Genomic DNA, 18,301 nt, shown 5'->3' with positions numbered 1-18,301 from the left:
TCTGCTTGTTATAAGTGCAAAATAACATTCTTCCTAGTTTCAGCAAGCCTCCATTCATGCTTCCACCCCGAAGATGCGCAAGCAGAACTTAACAAGACAAATGCTAGGATTCATGTCTCCATGCTGCCATTTGCGCTTGCAATTTTTGCAGCCTTACTGGCGAAGGTGAAAAGAAAACTTGACTTATTCCTCCAGCAAAAGTGTCAGATGCACGCCTCTGCTTTTTGGCAGTTACATGGTTTCTGAAAGAAAGGATTACAGAGAGGTACCAAAACAAGGTTGACTGAGCAGGTCCGGAGGAGGGTCACAAAAATGATCAGGGGGATGGAACACCTCTCCTATGAAGAAAGGCTGAGAGAGTTGGGGCTGTTCAGCCTGGAGAAGAGAAGACTTCGGGAAGACCTCATTGCAGCCTATCAGTACTTAAAGGGGGCTTCTAAAAAAGATGGCGGCAGACTTTTGAGCAGGGCCTGTTGCGACAGGACAAGGGGGAATGGCTTTAAACTAAAGGGGGGTAGATTTAGACTAGATAGAAGGAAGACATTTTTTACACTGAGGGTGGTGAAGCACTGGCACAGGTTGCCCAGAGAGGTGATGGATGCCCCATCCCTGGAAACATTCCAGGTCAGGTTGGACGGGGCTCTGAGCAACCTGATCTAGTTGAAGATGTCCCTGCCCACGGCAGGGGGGTTGGACTAGATGACCTTTAGAGGTCCCTTCCAACCCAAACTATTCTATGATTCTATGATTCTATAAGTTTATAATGTGGCTCTTTCTGCCCCTCTAGTTGTTGGACTAAGCATAACTGTTCAGTGTTTATAAGCCTTGGTTTTATTAGCTCAAGAGATGTGACTCAAGGCAGAGATCCCGGTTTCAGACTCTGATGGAGAGATTGCTCAGTCTATGTGACTGCATGGCAAACTTGCAAAGCAATTGATTAAAGCACAAAATCCTCTAATGTTCAGAGAGTTTTTCCAATGTATTTGTATTCAAGGTGATTTTTTGCAAACATTTCAGGAAGCTCCTGTAGTGGCGAGAGCAGCCCTGTTCCTTGAGTGTGCACGCTTCGTTCACCGCTGTAATCGCGGCAACTGGCCCGAGTGGATGAAGGGCCACCATGTGAACATTACTAAGAAAGGCCTGTCTCGTGGGCGTTCTCCTATCGTGGGCAACAAAAGGAACCAGAAGCTGCAGTGGAATGCAGCTAAGCTCTTCTACCAATGGGGAGATGTAAGTATTTGTTTCTCTTCTACTTACATTAAAAAATATACCAAGATGTAAAGGTAATTAGATCCTATGCAGAATTTCAGTTCCAGTAAAAAGGGGACTCATAAGCCTCCCTTTCAACTTGCACTTCACAGCCTGCCAGGGTCAGCTTTTCTCCTAATGGAAACAGACTTTGTTAGGACGTAATGGTGTCCCCTTCCTTCCCTTCCCCCTGCTGTGTTCCCTCTGAGGATCTATTTGGTCCACTCTCCTGTTTCCAGCACTTGTCATATGTGAATGCCTAAGGAAGAGTAAGAGCAGGGGGTGTGATACTACTTGCTTTTTTCTAGCTTCCAAATATTTTTAGCCCAGGGCTGCTTGAGCTAGATGTGGTGCTGTATATTTAGTAATGGATTTCTCTTTGACATACTTGTTCAGTCTCTCTTTGCACCCGTACAAACTGTTAGCACTCATCATTCTTTGGCAGGGAATTCTACGGGGCTACTACATGTCATCTAAAGAACTGTCTCTGTTTGTTTTGAGCTTGGCTCCTTCAAGTTTTATTTGATCGTGATCTCTTAGCATACATGAACTAGGCAATTGCCCTGTCTGGCCCTGTCAGTGCTGCTTGCAATTTCTTTGGAAGCCCACCAGGGTATACCTGCTGAAGGTCTGATGCTTATTGCAAGTCATTTCACACAACTCAAAATAGTGGGAGAAGTTCCTTTGACCTCTATGGTGCCTGTTACATATGTCTATCTGGAAGTGAGCTTTGTGCTTCTCGCCTCTTTTCACAAAACCAGAGATTTTTACAGTGAGAATCATGAGCCAAAAAAAAAAAAAAGGACAAAAAAAAAAAAAGACATAAAATCCAAGGCTCAGGGGAATTTGAAAACCATGTATTCTGTAGACTTGGGGTACTTACATAAGCCATGCCAAAAAAGCCTTGCTGACCTGTATTTTCCTAAGTTAAACCAACACACACTTCTCAGTGGAGCACATTGTAGGGAACCTTGAGCTAGTGCTGACCGTGTCAGTACATTCCCACCGCAAAACACAGCCCAGGGGGAGAACCTAGCTTGGGTTTGAGCACCCAAGCTAATAAGCTTTGTCTCTTGGCAGCTCTCCTCCTTCCATTTCTAAAGCTAATTCAGGGAATGCTACCTGGGCACCCTACTCTCTGTTACGTCTCAAACACAGCTGACTATCTTAATAACAGCACAGATACCAAAGTTCCTTGAAAAAGTACATAGTGTGAATGTATTTGCTTCTATATTTCATGAGGTCACCACCTTAGTCTAACCCCTTTGAGGAATCCTTCCAAGTGGAGAACATAAATTACATAGTCCTTGTATTTTTGCATGCATTGCTGACAGTCAGGACTATCCATCTGTTTGTGGACTCTATGCCTCTAGACATTCATTTTCTTCAGATCCTAACAAAATGGGAGCAAGCAAGTCAGTAACCATTGGAAGCCAGTTAGATTCCCCATCAGCTGCCATTTTTAGAAACTGAAATAACCTGACCTGGAAAAAGTCCAGGAAGGTTTTCTTTTAGAAATGTTAAAGTACCACCATATGATGCAAGATCACAAGAAAGGAGCCAGGGAAATCTGATGGCAAGCAACTTAGCATCATTTTCTTCCCCTTAACTTTAATGGCATCATAAGGCATATCTGGATCCATTGTCCATGGTAGGAATAGCACGCGTTTGCTAGCTGCTTAGGAACATCCCAGAAGAGAAAAGCATTACTTTTACCTTACTGTAAGGCAGGAGAAGATTTGGAGAGTAGTCTTTACCATGCAAATTTCTTCTCTTTTTACTGCAAGGTGTCCTGCCACCCATGAATATTTCTGTTTCTTCTCACTGGAGGCTAGGACAGTATAGTTATCCACAGCATCACCAGCCCCCAAACAGACTCATGCTTTAGGATTGGGCTGCACCTAGCACTGCTGAGGTGCAGTTCCTTTATGTCCTTTATGTTGAATGCTGGGCAAGGCTGGTCCTCTGGCACTGCTTTTACCTCCCAGAAGCTATTTCAGATGAAGGTGGCTGGAAGCATAAGCGGCAGCCACCAGCCAAGCCTGTAGGGCTTGGACCCTGCAAGCTGTGCTCCTCAGATGACTGATTTTGTTGGCTCTGATTCCAACCAGATAGGCTGAACCGTGAGGAGAAACAGCTTTCTGTTGCTGTAGTACAGGAACCTGCTGCAGAACATGCTGCTGTTTCTCTGTGTTAACCTGCCCATTTCACCGTGGGCAATATCAGCATGAAGGGCAATGGACTGTGCACTCACATAGCTCCTAAGCAGCTCCAGTACCAAGAAGATGGGATACCTCCCCCAGCCCATCTCTGCCTCCATGCTACCAGATCCTTGTCAACACTACAGCACACCATCCTTGCTGCTTGGTGGCAGCAGGGCTGCTGCTCTGGAAGGAAGATCCTTGGACAAAGAGAAAAGAATATATTAGTCTCTGAATGCACTGAGGCCTTGTTCTGTTTTTTTCTTGCAGTAAATAAGGCTGGAAGTTTGTGCTAATTATGGATCCTTGCTTGTCTGTCATTGCTCGCTAATTGTGATATACAGTGCTATTGTCAAAGTTTAGTGAGACCAAGAATGAACGTAAAACCTTTTTTCCCCACCCAACTCCTTTAATTCAGCCTCCCTAACAGCCATCAGAGGATAACAGTGTAAACCCTTTCCACACGAGGTGGGATTTGGGCTGCCTGTAACAGTGATGAGCCTATTGAATCATGCAGTATCACTTGCTATGCTGCCTTTTTAAATAATACAATGTTAAATCTATTCTGATCCCGTTAGCCTGTCACTTCCTTTGGCTTCTTCTGTTAAGAGGCATTTTCTTTTAATCCGTGGCATGCTCTCTGTTTGCTAGGAAAACCAAGGATAATTTATGCAGATAATACATGTTAGGAATTCAGTGCTCATTAGTTAGGATGCTGTGGGATTATGTATGATTACTTTAATATTTGGGTGGACAACACAGCATAAATAATATGTGATAAATTACTGATTTGTGGAGAGGCAAGCAGAACATTTCTTCCTTTAAATGCCTGAAACATGAAAGGGGAAAAAAATTGTGAGAGATGTGGAGTTTATTTAGCAATGTGCAGGCTCACAGGTAGCTGAGATTGGCAACTATTTGCATCAGCTTGCAAACCACAACAATACCACCTTATTCTCTTTGTGTAGCAGAGTCTATGCTCTTCATTGTTGCTGGATTTCACAGGAACTGCTTAGTAGCAAGGAAGAAGAGCCTTACTAATACCTGTTTGTGACTCTTTATCTATTTCTGCTTTGCTTCAGCAGAGACAGGAAAATTATGTAGTGCTGGCATGACCATCAGTGCTGACTTGTAGAAGATTCAGAAATCCTCTGTAGTATCTTTCTCTGAAACTATCCCAAAACCAAGGAGGCCAAATGGCAAGTGCTGATGAAAACTCAGTAATTAAACACATTTCCTCCCTCACAAAGTGATGATATCACAGGATAAAGTTTTACTTACTTGTCTGTGTTCTCTTCACCTATCTGCAGCAAAGAAAATGAAGAAAATCCTTAAGAGCTCTGAAGTGTCTTAGCAGGAAAGCATTCTTCTTGCTAACACACCCTCATCTGTAGCTTTGCTGACAGCACCATGAGGGCTGTTTACTTGCTGATAATGATGCTGGCAAACAGCCACAAATAAACGATCAATGCCTTTATGGAGAATGTAACAGTATTCAGTGGAAATCTGTCTGTCTCTGTTCTCTACATGGATCCCCTCTACACCATTGACCATGCACCTTCCCAGCTTTTATATGCATATTGTGAGCTCATTTTTGGAAAGTGCATCAGGCAGTCTCTCCTTTAAAGATGGTAGCAGGATTTCCCATGGGCATTCAATGGTTTTGTGGAGGAAACAGGGACTGTTACGGGATTCCTAAGTCACAGGATAGTTTCTTAAACGGAGTTTAAGTTCTTAAACAGTTTCTTAAATATTCTCAGTAATCTCAGACTTAGCAAAAAACTGGCACACATATATCAAGGGGAGAAAGAAAGTGGAAGAAATTCATACAAAATAATGACCTAATCTCCTCCTGCCTATCATGTGCTGGTTTGGGGATTTTTTTTGTTATTTAACCAAATCTGCAAAATTTTTTCATCCTGAAATTTGACAGTGTTTACAAATTTTGGTTGGAAAAAAGGGGGAAATAAATTATGGCCTTGGTAGCAATTAATCTTCTGTCATCCCTTTCTCTACTTTACTGCATTTTGAAGACAATAAAAATAAAGCCCGGACATTCTGTTCTGGCTGAAACATCTCCACAGCCTGCATGGGGCAGAGCCCTTGACCACCAGTGAGTTGGGCTGAAATTCTCATCTCCTTGTGCCTTCCCTTTCTCCCTGTCTGCAGGCAATCGGTGTCCGCCTCAACGAGCTGTGCCATGCTGAGAGTGAGAGCCCTGCCAACCTGCTGGGCCTCATTTATGATGAGGAGACCAAGAGGCGCCTGAGAAAGGAGGATGAGGAAGAAGACTTTTTAGATGACAGTAAGGAGACTCCCTTTACTACAAGAACCCCGGCTTGTAAGAACCTCTGCTTTAGGAGCACTTAATTTTTCTTCTCTTTTCATCCTCTTGCCACCCAGCTGTATTTCCCAGTCCCTCACCTTCACCCCAGCTTCCTCCCCTGTTCTTTCCGTGCCTGGATGTACAACATAACAGATGGGTAGCAGCACTGAGAGACTTTGAAGGAAAAGGAGGTGAAACCAGGCAGTGAGTTGCAATTCCTGGCAACTGCAATTATAAGCAGGGTACTAATTTCTTGAGTCTTGCTGTCACCTGAGTGCCAAAAGTGGTTCAGACTCCCATTCTTCCCAGTTATTTCTGCCAAAATATTTGTGTAAGATCAGCTGCTTTTCTGTTTCTTAACATTGAAGAGTCATCTCCTCACCTGATGTGAATTGGCACAGCTCTACCAAAGGCTTTTAAATCTTGACTTCAGTATGTTTGCCTGATTCTCAGGCAGAAATATAGCACAGTGGTATAAAAAGTATCATTAAAAACCTGTATAACAAGAAGATGACTAAAACGCACACATTTGTGTGTGTGTGTACATAAGGGTGGGGGGTGTGTCACAGATCACTGATTCTGAAAGTCTAGATAGGCATGCAAATTATAACACACCCTGTGAATCAAAATACATTAAGTCAAAACATATACTGTTGTAGGTGTAGGTGAAGGTGGTAACAAACATTATGTCCTCTCCAGACACCATTTGTATATACGTGTGTGCTGTAATGTACCGGTTCCTGTGTACATGTACTGTTGTTCGCCATTGGATGTAGTGTGCTAGCACTGTTTATGTATCTTCTGGTTTCTTTTTCTGTGGTTCTGGGTTTGTTCTTATCACTGCATAAAGGCCAGCTCTGGAGTAGAGAGGAGTAGGTGGGCGCAGTGAAATGGCATTTGTGGGAAATTATCTCAAGAGAAGGTATTGTCCCTAAGCTAGACCTTCACATGTGCCACTGTGGTGTGCCAGCGCTAGCAGCTACATGAATGTGGGTGGCTGTTCTGGATATTTTATTGGCCCTTTAAGAGATATATTCAAAGCAGGAGAGTGCACCCAAAATTTTCCCTCTCCTGCACCATGAATGACTTTTGAAAGGTGAAGAACAACTGCATTCCCATGACTAAGTGACAGAATAGTCTTTCTTGTCCCTGTTCAGCCACTGATAAGGCACTCAAAAGGGGATGAGGAGATGCTTTAAAAGGGTGGTCTAAGACAAGCAAACAGAGAGAACAGGTTGTGGTCTAGAAAGCCATGTAAAAGTTTAAGTACTCTCCTGAAAGCCAGGGTCTGAAAATAACCAATCTGCATTCTTGCTGAAGGCACAGACTTTTCAAAAACTGCCCTGTATGCTGTAGGGAATAGACTGAGGAGCATAAAATATGCAGCTAGATATTCCATTACACTGTATGCCTCATCTGTATTTGATAGTTCAGATTATTTTAGTCCCTAGAAAGTCCATAATTTGTTACTGGTAATGTGTACAGAGGAATGAGCAAGTATCACAGAATTAATCTGGTTTTAGTGATCCCTGCAGCATCCTTTCACTTGTTCGGTTTGGACCGTTTCTTTGCAGAAAGTAATTGGATCATACATGGTGGAAAGCAAGTGAAAACATAAATCTCTCTGAAATGTATGTAGATGGTAAAATCAGGCACTATTAAAAAATGGGTGTGGTTAGTTGTTGTCACAACTAATTTTTTTATTTACTTTTTTTGCTGTCTATTATCCTAAATAGTATTTTTCAAATTGGTAAAGCACTGAAGAATCCTTCATACTTTTCAAGCTTTGAATGGCATTAGATGGGTTACAAAATGTAGGGCTTTTGAAGCTGATTGTTTAGATGCAGTTGAGACAAAACTTCAAGTATTTCAATAATCCCTCTTCCCTTTCCCCCTTTGTTTTAGGTTAAGCATTTGAATGTATAATTTGATTAAGCAATTTGTTTTTTTTTTCCTTGATTATCTCTAAATAGCACTTGGATTCTGTGCACAAAAAAGAAGCCTGACTTCAAAGAAGGCCATCTTTTCCAGTTATCAGGGTAGTAATTAATAATAGGCACAGTACCTCTTTGCTGGCTAGTCATAATTCCATGTACTTTGAGAAATTTTCCTGTATTTTGAAGTGGTTCTTTTCTAGAACTGCACAAGATTTGGCTGAATGCAAAACTGTAAAGGGGAAGAAGGGTATCTACTTCTTAATCTGTGTTTACTTTAAATGAGGTATATACAAAATGCTGTAAGATCATGTTAGTTTAGTAGATATTTCACCATAATATACTATAATATATACTATAGTACACTATAACATGTTAGTACTATTGCATGTGCTGGTAAATACATGGATTGATATTTGACTATGTTCCTTTTAGTGTAGGAAAAGTAGCATAGATAGAAGTCTGGGTTTTCCTCTTTTTTAGTGCAGCTTGCATTGTGCACCATATGTGAAAATGTCCATCACCTCTTGGTTCCAGATTCTGTATCATCTCCTTGCTCACCACAGAAATATTTTTTCCTAGGCACTGTGAATCCTACCAAATGTTGTTGTCCTTTTGCACTGAAAATGGCAGCCTGTCAGCTTCTCCTGGAGATAACCACTTTCCTTCGAGAGACCTTTCCCTACATGCCCAGGCCACGTACTGAGCCTCTTGTGGTAAGTGGACAATACACATTGGAGAGGGAGCCGTGCCCACGGAAGTCATTGTGCTCTGTGCCTGTCTGAGGAGAGGTAGGGTGGGGTAATAACTCAAGTGGATCTCTGATGCAGGGAGAAAGGAGCCCTTGTCTGGTGAATAGAAGATGGGCAGGGCACATCAAATGGGTTGATTAAGAAGATAAGACTGTGGAAGCACAACATGACCTGGAAGTTGAAGAAAGTTTCAAAACAGAGAAGAGGGCAGCAGATGGATAAAGAAACTGAGTGTGGGGGACCTGAGAGGTGTGGGAGATGGACTGCAGGAGGTGACAGCTCATGTGCTACTGAGCTGATTAGGAGGTCCAGTTGGCAGAGAACTGAACAGGGCAGTTAGGAGAAAAGGAAGAGGGTGGTTTACAGAGAATTTGCTGGAGCTTAAAAGTTGCAGAGTTTTGGCTTGGGTTAGAAAACAGAATTGAAGGGACTGGGGGAAGAAAGGAAAGAAACGGAGACGAAGCAAGGAAAGATATAAACGTCAATGAGACTGAGAGGCACAGGCAAATCCTGGCATGAATAGTAAGCTAAATGACTGATTAGGTGGCAACTAATTTTGTGAATAGCAGAACCCATGAAACCTGATTTCCAGTGGTTCAGTCTTGTGTGGATTCTCTTATGTCTAATAATGCAGTTTAACATTGCCTTCAGCCTGTTGTTTCACAAAATACACAGGCACTCAGTTATCTTTTGTCAAATTGTGTAGAAGGTGACCATCAGCTTCAGAGGTGGTTAACATGGAATGAGATGAGAATTGAATGGCAGACATGCAGTTTCATCTTTTAAGCCTAATTTCTTTAGGAAATCAGGATAAAAATTATAAAGAAAGAATGAGAAGTTTCCAAGTGAACATGAAGGATTTAGGCCTACTATTCTGGTTTTTGTTAATGACAGACTGAGGTCAAATTTTGCTGATAACAATTGTGCTTGACAGGCTGATTTGGCTGTGCGTTATTGTAATTAGGTTCTGAAATTGGTTTCAAAGGCTGCAGATGACCTATGATGAAGTGACTCAGCCCCCAGGTATGCAAAGAAGGGCATTTTTAAAAACAGGGATAAATTCAGCAGGAGTCTTCCTAAACACTTTGTTGATATTTTTACCATGTAATAAATGACTGCATCCAAAAGCAGGATAATACCAGGGTTTAGAATTCATCTCAGTAAAGTAGTTAGGCTTGGAACTAAGAATATGTTGGGTAATGAAGGTCAACAGAAATTTTTGCTTTTGTGCCAGATAGAAATGCAACTGATTAATAGCTTTTCAGACTTGTATATGGGAGAAAAGGAGGAGGAATTATTCTGTGATGCGTAGGCAGAAGAAACCTTAAGGTCACATTATGCAAGAGCCTATTAGAGAAAATGGCCACAGAGTGCTGCTTCTAACTTTGTACGGGGAGGGGGTAGAGCCAACAACACTCCAGATTAAAATACTAAGTCTCTGTATTTATGGAGTGATGCTTCCTTTCCAAGAGAATAAGGTACATAATGTTATGGTCCATAAAGCTGAAATTCCAGTAGAGCAAATCTCATTTCCATTGGTGTTTGCAGGCGTACCTGTTCCATAGATATGAGCACAGACTTAGCAGCCTCGAAGAACTGAAACGTTTGCAACTGAACTAGTTGTGGTGAACCAGTTTAACTACCCACAGTCCATCCAGACTTACCAGGCCAAGGGCATGAGCACCCTTACCTATGTTTGAGTGAGGTAGGCAGTCCTGACTGCCTACCAGAGAAGGGCAACGAGGCTGGTGAGGGGTCTGGAGAACAAGTCTTATGAGGAGTGGCTGAGGGAACTGGGGTTGTTTAGCCTGGAGAAAAGGAGGCTCAGGGGAGACCTCATCGCTCTCCACAACTACCTGAAAGGAGGTTGTAGCGAGGTGGGTGTCGGTCTCTTCTCCCAAGTAACTAGCGATAGGACGAGAGGAAATGGCCTCAAGTTGCGGCAGGGGACATTTAGATTGGACGTGAGGAAAAATGTCTTTACCGAAAGAGTGGTTAAACGTTGGAACAGGCTGCCCAGGGAAGTGGTTGAGTCACCATCCCTGGACGTATTTAAAAGACGTGTAGATGAGGCGCTTAGGGACATGGTTTAGTGGGCATGGTGGTGTTGGGTCGACGGTTGGACTCGATGATCTTAGAGGTCTTTTCCAACCTTCATGATTCTATGATTCTATGATTCTATGACTGAAGTTTCAATCAAAGTCTTCTACTGAAGCTGGTGGAGTAGATACAAGCTCACTCTGCAAATGGCTGGGAGTGATGAATACGTTCTCTTGAAGCCTACTGCTGCCACAGTAGAGCCAGAGAACTGGAACTTGTCATTTGCTGTCATGGAAAGTCATTTATTTTAGCTTAGCAGTTGCTGAAGATAGATAGAGTCAGACTAACTGTGTGCTAAGAGGATGTATTTCATTCTATCAGTTAATTTGTGGGGGCAGCAATTTCCAATGTAAGCATGTTGACAAACAGCTGGGAGGAGTAACGTGTTTAAACATGCCAGGGAGGGGAACTCTGATCATGCCCTAGGAATATATATACCTGTACTGCCAGCGTGGCTCCGTTTATGCATGCTAATTTATGAAGCTGCTGTAATTCAGACAGATTTGATCACAGATTTTTATCCTGAAATGCTTTAGCCTTTGTTTTATATCTTCAACTGTGTTAGATATGTTTTAAACTATTTACATGGAAGTTTTCAATGCTAGAGATACTATAAATCATTACTTTAGGCCACCTTTCTATATCCCAGGTTTTGTTATTGAGCAAAGTCAAAATATTTCCCTTATGGCAATCAACTCTTAGCTTTTCTGACAATCATTTATGAGAATTTTCCCTGGAGATGCAAAGCTGACTGCAAATGGTTTGGGACCTTCAGTTGGTGCTAGATAGGCTGGTTAACCCATTTCAGCACAGCTCAGTCTAGAATATATGTTCGAGAAAACCTTTTTTTTTTCAAAACAACTCTTAGAGTAGCAGACTTTGTCACTACCCAAGTAGCTCCCAGTAACTTCTATAGGAGTTTTGTATGCAAATTCCCATATGAGATCTCTTGAGCCTACAGAATTTATCCAGAATAACTATTTTGGATAATTTCGGTGATGTTATTATTCACATTGATCAGCTGTTTACTCACAGCAAGGAGCTTTGTGTCATCTTAGATTTCAGCTAGTTACATTTTGGGTGGGGAGATCTCAAAGCTGATGACATCCCTAGTCAAAAGGCATGAATGATGTTCTTAAAGAGCCCAGCATTTTAACTGTCTGCCAGTGTGGGAGTTCACAGTCTTTCTTTCACTTTTTCTAGCTGTGGTTAGAGAAAGCGGATGATAATCCATAGCTTGTGGAATCTTAGGACTTTTGCTTTTTTGGCCCAAATTGGTATCCAGCAGGTGGCACAAATGGTGCCATTTCTGTTAATAGAAGAAAATGATGGTGCAAACTAGTTTCTCTCTGATGCAATGCTGTTTATTTTCCAGAATTGAAGTGCAGCCAACATTTTTATTACTCCCTGTTTTCCACTGTGTCCTTTCAGCCTGATCTGCACACAGAAAGCTTGCTCTGGGCCATGCTGTCACGGCTGTCGCACTGTCAGCTAGCTTTCTCTCAGCTCTTCTGCCTCTGATGAGTACAGTGGCAATGCATTCCCTAATCAACCACAGGGAGCCTTTTGGCGTAGAGACCTAACCATCCACCCAGCATCTTGGGCAACAGCCACCTTTTATTGCTACCTATCCATTAGGGACCATTTATGTGTTTTCCCCCTCATGAGCCTATGGTCCCTATCCATTAGGGACCATTTATGTGTTTTCCCCCTCCCGAGCCTGCAAACAGGGTGCCAATTCACTCAGCAGTGTTAACCAGAAATGTGTGTTAACACCTGTTAACTCTTCCATCCTGACAGCATGGCTCAGCCTCCTGCAAGCCCAAAGAGTAGTTGGATTAGAAAGTGTCAGGGTGGATGGAGAACCATGTGATAGAAATAAATTCCCATCTGAAGCAGTTCTTCCTGAAGCTTCTATGGTTGCAGTGAAAAGCATGGGGGCTCATACTGCTTGCACATCTGTGTGGTCTGCATTTTGCTACAGGATCTGGAGAGCTGCAGGCTGCGTCTGGACCCTGAGATGGACCGGCACAGGTATGAAAGAAAGATCAGCTTTGCTGGGGTTTTGGATGAAAATGAAGATTCAAAGGATTCCCTGCACAGCAGCAGCCACACCCTCAAATCTGAGGCTGGCTTCGAGGAGAAAAAAGGTTTGTCAGCACAATAAGACTTTTGTATTCTCAGGGCTTGTGAAGTGGCGCTTGATTTTATGTTTTCATTTGCATAGACTGTGTTAAACAGCAGGCGGCCATGGAGTCACGTGGCTTTGAATCATTTCTGAGACGCTTCTGGCCTTCAGGGTTCAATATAACAAATGTGAGAAGCAAAGATGTTAAATTTTATAAAACACTGCTATGACTGAAACCGATTGAGAGCATTGCAAGATTTCTAAAAAGGAGGATGCCTTCTTTGAAACTGTCTCTCAGTGGGATGCTGAGCGAAGCATCACTATTTGACTCACTTTAAAAATAAAGATCAAAAGTGTTCTCGTTTGGTTTTTATTCTGATTACAATTTTTTGTTTTGGGAAAACCACAGATGGGGGGAAGATTGGGATCTTTCTGTGAAAATCTGTACTGCTTTGGAAGTCATGGCATCTCACAGAATTAGTGCTTGATCACTTGATCTCTTGAATTCTTTGCTACCACATGAAAAACACACACCTATGTGGCTTTTGATGGCTAGCAGATTAATGTTACCAACATACTGTATACTGTACAAGCAAACCTCAAGCTCACTGTGTTTGCTGAGAACAGCAGATTGTTTCCATTTTTGAGCCATCTCATGCAAAACTCACATACTCTCTGATGGTACAAGTGTTGCAATACAATATACAGTCATCGTGTGTATTTGCAATTAGAGGCTAAACTGCCAGACAGTAACCTGTAAATGATTCTCCCTCTTACAAGTTTTCTAGAACTGTTTAAATTCTGTCTCATAATAGCTATATAAAGGTGCAGATGTTTGAATGATAATTTTGATGATTGTTTGAAAAGGATAAATGTTTGATGATTGTTTGAAAAGGATGGAGTCTGTGGCTGGTTATCTTCTAGGAACTATAATGTGTATTAATGATTCAGAGGAGGCTTTACTGACTTCAGGGGGCTTTGGATAAATTTTGCGTTGTCTTCAGCTGTGACCCTGCCACAATTACTGGAGAAAATATTAGAACTGCTTCCAAGACTTACATGGTGTAAAACTGCCTCCAAAATTGTGTCAGGTGGGACAGTTACTCCTGTGAGGACAGCTAGGTGTCCTAAGAAAGGTGAGCCAGATAAATTCATGCTCAACCTCATTTTTTGTACCCTTGGCATATTGGCAGCCCAGGGAAGCACACAGCCTTATAATCTGTCTGATAGTCTAAGATCAGTGGCATAAGATGTCTCTAACTACTTAGACAAGGAAAAGCTTGGTTTTGGGGTTGTTTTTTTGTTTGAAGATAGTTATGACAATTACTTGAAACCACTTTTCAGCCTCTCAGGCAGCAGTCCCATCCACTGGGATGTTACCTGAGTGGGAGAACGCCTACGAGCATGCAGTCCTGCTGGAAAATGCTGGTGGCTGGTCTCCAACTATGCTATTTTTCTTAGAGACAATGCCGACTTAGGTTTTCCTTCATGTGTTACTGTGCTACAGGCATAATGCAGAATTGGGTTATATTTGCAAAGATAGTGTTAACTTTCTGCATCCTTGACTCTGTTATTTTCCCTGCAGTTTCAGTTGGGTTTTTTTCCCATTCTCCCTTTTCCCTAAGCTGTCATGTAGTATTTCTTTACTAAAGCTGCCTCTTTACTACATTTTAGAGATGGGAAAAGTTGACTATGGTAGGAAGGCTGAATCTTAATATACTCTAGCAAAAATGTATTTGCAGTATTTTGGAAGCTAAATAAATGCAAGATGATGTTATATTTTAAAATTACAATAATAATGTTCTTTTCTCTGGCCACAGCATATTCTTCTGGGGATCCACCTGGGCCAAACATAACAGATGCAGAGGCATCTTTCGTAATCTACACTTTTCTAGATAAGAAAATGTTGTGTGAATGTAACTAAATTTTTCTCGCCTGCAGTGACAGGTTTCTTTATCTCAACCTCTTTGATGAGTACTAATCTGTTTCCTTTCATTTTTTCCGGAGTGTTAAAAACTTTGCTCTCATTGCTCACCCCAGGCGTGGCTTAACAGCTATCCAAAAGCTACGAGTTTACTGTATAGAATCTGCTCCAGGTAGGTCTGAAATACAGACACTAAAGCTAGGTAGATGCAGGCTTTCAGAGGATCATATGTACTATTTGGGTGCTAAAATGGGATTCTGCAGACTTCATGAAATGTAGTTACAAGTGCTTAAAAGGTTTGGCGTTCGGGGGAACTGAGCCACTGTATTGAGGCTGATCTGAACAGAATTCAAGCAGTAGTGATTGCTAAGGAACTCAGCATGGTCACTTGGAGGGAGATTCTCTGGTCACTCAACAGTGATTTGCCCAGCTGATTCATGAGACCTATCCAGCTGTCTTCAGCCAGGACGTTAGCCACTGGAAATGGGAGTGGGAATTGGGTTCTGGAGGAATTAGGGGCATTCTCAGGAGTAAAGGTGTGTTTGATTTTTCCTGAAGCCAAAATACAATTCTATTAAAAGATTTTGCTTACCAGTGGTATGCAAAAAGCTGTATCCTGTTCATTCTCAACAACACACCAAAAGGTAATCAATCACACACGGCCTTGCCTGATTAGATCTGCAGTAAAATGACTGAGTGTTGCAACATTTGGACTGACATACTGCCTTGTACTGCCTTTGAACTAAGAGGAGAATGAAAGTGCAAACGGTTGGTGCTTTGAACATTGAACCATTTCATGTCTGTGCTCATCAAAAATGCAGAGTGTCAATGGATGTTGTTAATGCCTGAAAGCTGCTGATTTGTCTGAAGGAGAGGATCTACGTGCTCCTGTTTCCTCTAAAGCATTCTAATGATGAAGAGTAACATGCAGAGACACGGATTTATGCAAATCTTACTTCAAAGAAGTCTTGCGTGCTAACCTCATGAAGCAAAGTACCCTTCTGCAGTCACACATGCTGTATGAATAAATAATTGATCCTACTGCAGACCTCAGTGAGGTTTACAGAACCCAGGCCCACAGGAAAATAGGTTTGTCCATGGTGCCTTGTTCATGCTTGGGATTCAGCCATCTATCCCTGGCAAGAGGTGATTCTGCACTAATGTAAACCCCAGGGGCTGGCAAAGAAAACTGCAATTTACATCCATTGGGCAGATCCTGTTTCCTGGCAGGAATTGATTCAAATTGGTGTGAATCGTAGGTTTTCCTTGTCCACGTTTTGGGTTTCTGTTAGAGCAGCTGACTCTACTTGCTGGTGGTTGAACGAGGGCTGATTCCAAATACAGACAAGGCCTGAGGTGACGTACCAGGTCTCCAGGAAATGAGGTGCTGAACACATTTCCGTAAAGCATCTTTACTGCCTGATTGACAGAGCTGCATTGGCGGTGGCTTTGGAGGGAGCCTCTGGCCCCACATTCCTTGGTAGAAGAAAAGACGCTGCAATACAGGCTGGCAGCAAAGGGGAGGGAGGGAGGGGAGGGCCAGGATATCTTTCTTTTTTAAATGGGGAAAAATTAAGGGGAAAAAAGTCCTCTTTTATTCTTTTAATACAGTTCCCAGCAGGAAGATCAGGATAGGAGGCTCCCGCTTGCTCCAGATTAAAGGAACCCGCAGTTTCCGGGTGAAGAAGGGGGGTTCCCTTTCCAGCATTCGCCGGGCCGGCAGCCTAAAGAGCACCAAGTTATCACGGCAGGACTCAGAGTCTGAGAATGAGGAGCTGCAGCTGTCCCACAGCAGGGACACTGTCACTGATATAGGTAACTTAGACGAGTGGGTGGAAAGGGAGGGGACAATAGGCAGGACCTAAACTCTTGATGTGATTGCAGCAGAGCTAGAAATGACAAGAGACCCCCCACCCCAGCAGGCTAGGAAAAACCTAGAGTCCTCTTTAGGGACTGCCTGAACCAGGGCCTGGGAGGAACATGGTTCAAATCCTGGGTGCAGCGTCGGCTCCATGCACAAGTTGTCAATTCAGAGCTCCGTGTTAGAGCATGAACTCTTGGAATGCTGGTGCCTGCCAGCCAAACGCATGCTATCTTTAGGGGAGCACATACACGTGTGTGTATGCACATACACACACCCCTAAATCATACGGTATAATGAATACATGGTCATATGCATATATGATATTTTATTGTCCATATTAATAAATAGGATATATATATGTACAGACATGCACTTCATATTCTATGTAGCATATGATGTCATAGGCATGTTGTATGACATGTAATATATATATTCCTATATGTAGAACATAACACGTACATGCTACATACTATATTTCTACATATTGGCATATACATATATTTTTAGAGTTTACAGATGCCTGCCTTAGTCTTCAAAAGATGGATCCCCATATATTTATCTTATGGAAACCAAATGTGCATCCTGCCACGAGAAATCTCCATCACAGTTGAACTAACGGGGCTCCCTCTGGTAGGGGTGTTAACCAAAAACTACAGTTTGGATACATTTGGAGCTGAAATAACCTCCAAAGCTTAATGGTCATTTTTATGTTGCCCAAAAGATGCTTCATTAGGTGAATATGGAGAGTGGGATTGCCTGTTCTGTAGACTTTGGCAAGTCACAGTTCACTTAAAGAGGAGAAAGAAAGATTAACTGGAGTTCAGCCCCAGCCAGCTCTTAACAGCATTAATGTTAGTATCATAGGAGGCCCATAGGTTATGAAATGGCTAGAGGAAACAAAGGGATCAGTGAAGTTCTCAGAGAAATCTCTCCCTTGCCTAAGTTCTGTAGAACTAGTGTGCTAGAATCAGGATTTTTTTCCCCTTTCATCCCCATGACATTAGCAGTTTCCATGGGCAACTAGCAGTGACTTTGCCCATTGGCATTTCCAGTTGGATGCCACTTCTGGTTGGATTTTTGTTGACATTTTTAACCACAGAGCCCAGTCAATGCAGATCACTAAACCAACCATTTGCAGCATCTGAATGGTGCAAAGAATTTGTTTCTGATGTTTTTCATTTACCTTCTCCCCTTCCATTAAAGAAAAAAGTGGGGAGGGAGCAGTGTTTGCTACTGACAAGATGGCCTGTGAGCCGAGTCTAAATGGTTCTTGTAATTGTCAAGCCAGCATGATACAAGGATTGGGGAGGGGTGTCCAAATGCAGTCTTTCCAGTGTGGCATATTCTGTGTACTCTGGTCTGCTCCCACAAGGCTGGCCTGGCTTACAAGTGCTGTCCCTAGTCTTTAAGCACATAGGGAGCAATAAAAACAACCACCTTTTGGGTATTTTTCTTTTGAAGAAGGGAGCCCTTGGAGCGCGAGCGAACCTAGCATTGAGCCCGAGGTGCTGAGCAACACAGGCACGGAGGAGAACTATCATCGGAACATGTCGTGGCTGCATGTAAGTATGAGTCACCAGCAGCGCTCTCAAGGATGGCATTTTCAGTAGGAAAACCTTTGTGCTGGCAATAACCAGATCACAATCTGTGCTTTCTCCATGTAGCATCAAAGATCTCAAGTGTAAGTAAGTAAGCTGCGACATTTGGAAATCGTCTGTTTGCCATTTCTAAAATGGACTAAAACCAGAAAGTTTTTGTCTTGCTCCCTCTGTCCATTTCATGTATTTAGTTTGTAAGGGAAAAGGGACTATTTCTCTCTAGGCG

The 18,301-nt window shown here is 42.5% G+C and overlaps 1 protein-coding gene across 5 annotated transcripts in view; it reads left to right on the top strand.

The window, feature by feature from the left end:
• The window catches only part of UNC80 (unc-80 subunit of NALCN channel complex), a 136,309-nt gene that overhangs the window by 51,734 nt on the left and 66,274 nt on the right, over nucleotides 1-18,301 (top strand). For 2 of the 5 annotated variants that reach the window (XM_076342130.1, XM_076342129.1), the window contains exons 23-28: nucleotides 1,018-1,230; nucleotides 5,619-5,754; nucleotides 8,292-8,425; nucleotides 12,546-12,711; nucleotides 16,225-16,428; nucleotides 17,939-18,039. In XM_076342130.1, coding sequence (XP_076198245.1) covers nucleotides 1,018-1,230; nucleotides 5,619-5,754; nucleotides 8,292-8,425; nucleotides 12,546-12,711; nucleotides 16,225-16,428; nucleotides 17,939-18,039 — 954 coding nt within the window. Of the gene's footprint in view, nucleotides 1-1,017; nucleotides 1,231-5,618; nucleotides 5,791-8,291; nucleotides 8,426-12,545; nucleotides 12,712-16,224; nucleotides 16,429-17,938; nucleotides 18,040-18,301 lie in introns of all 5 variants that reach the window. The other 3 variants (XM_076342132.1, XM_076342131.1, XM_076342128.1) reach the window with 2 other exon arrangements.

This window comes from Aptenodytes patagonicus, chromosome 6 (genome assembly GCF_965638725.1).
Source record: "Aptenodytes patagonicus chromosome 6, bAptPat1.pri.cur, whole genome shotgun sequence".
NCBI lineage: Eukaryota > Metazoa > Chordata > Aves > Sphenisciformes > Spheniscidae > Aptenodytes > Aptenodytes patagonicus.
This window is presented reverse-complemented; position numbering and strand designations above follow the sequence as displayed.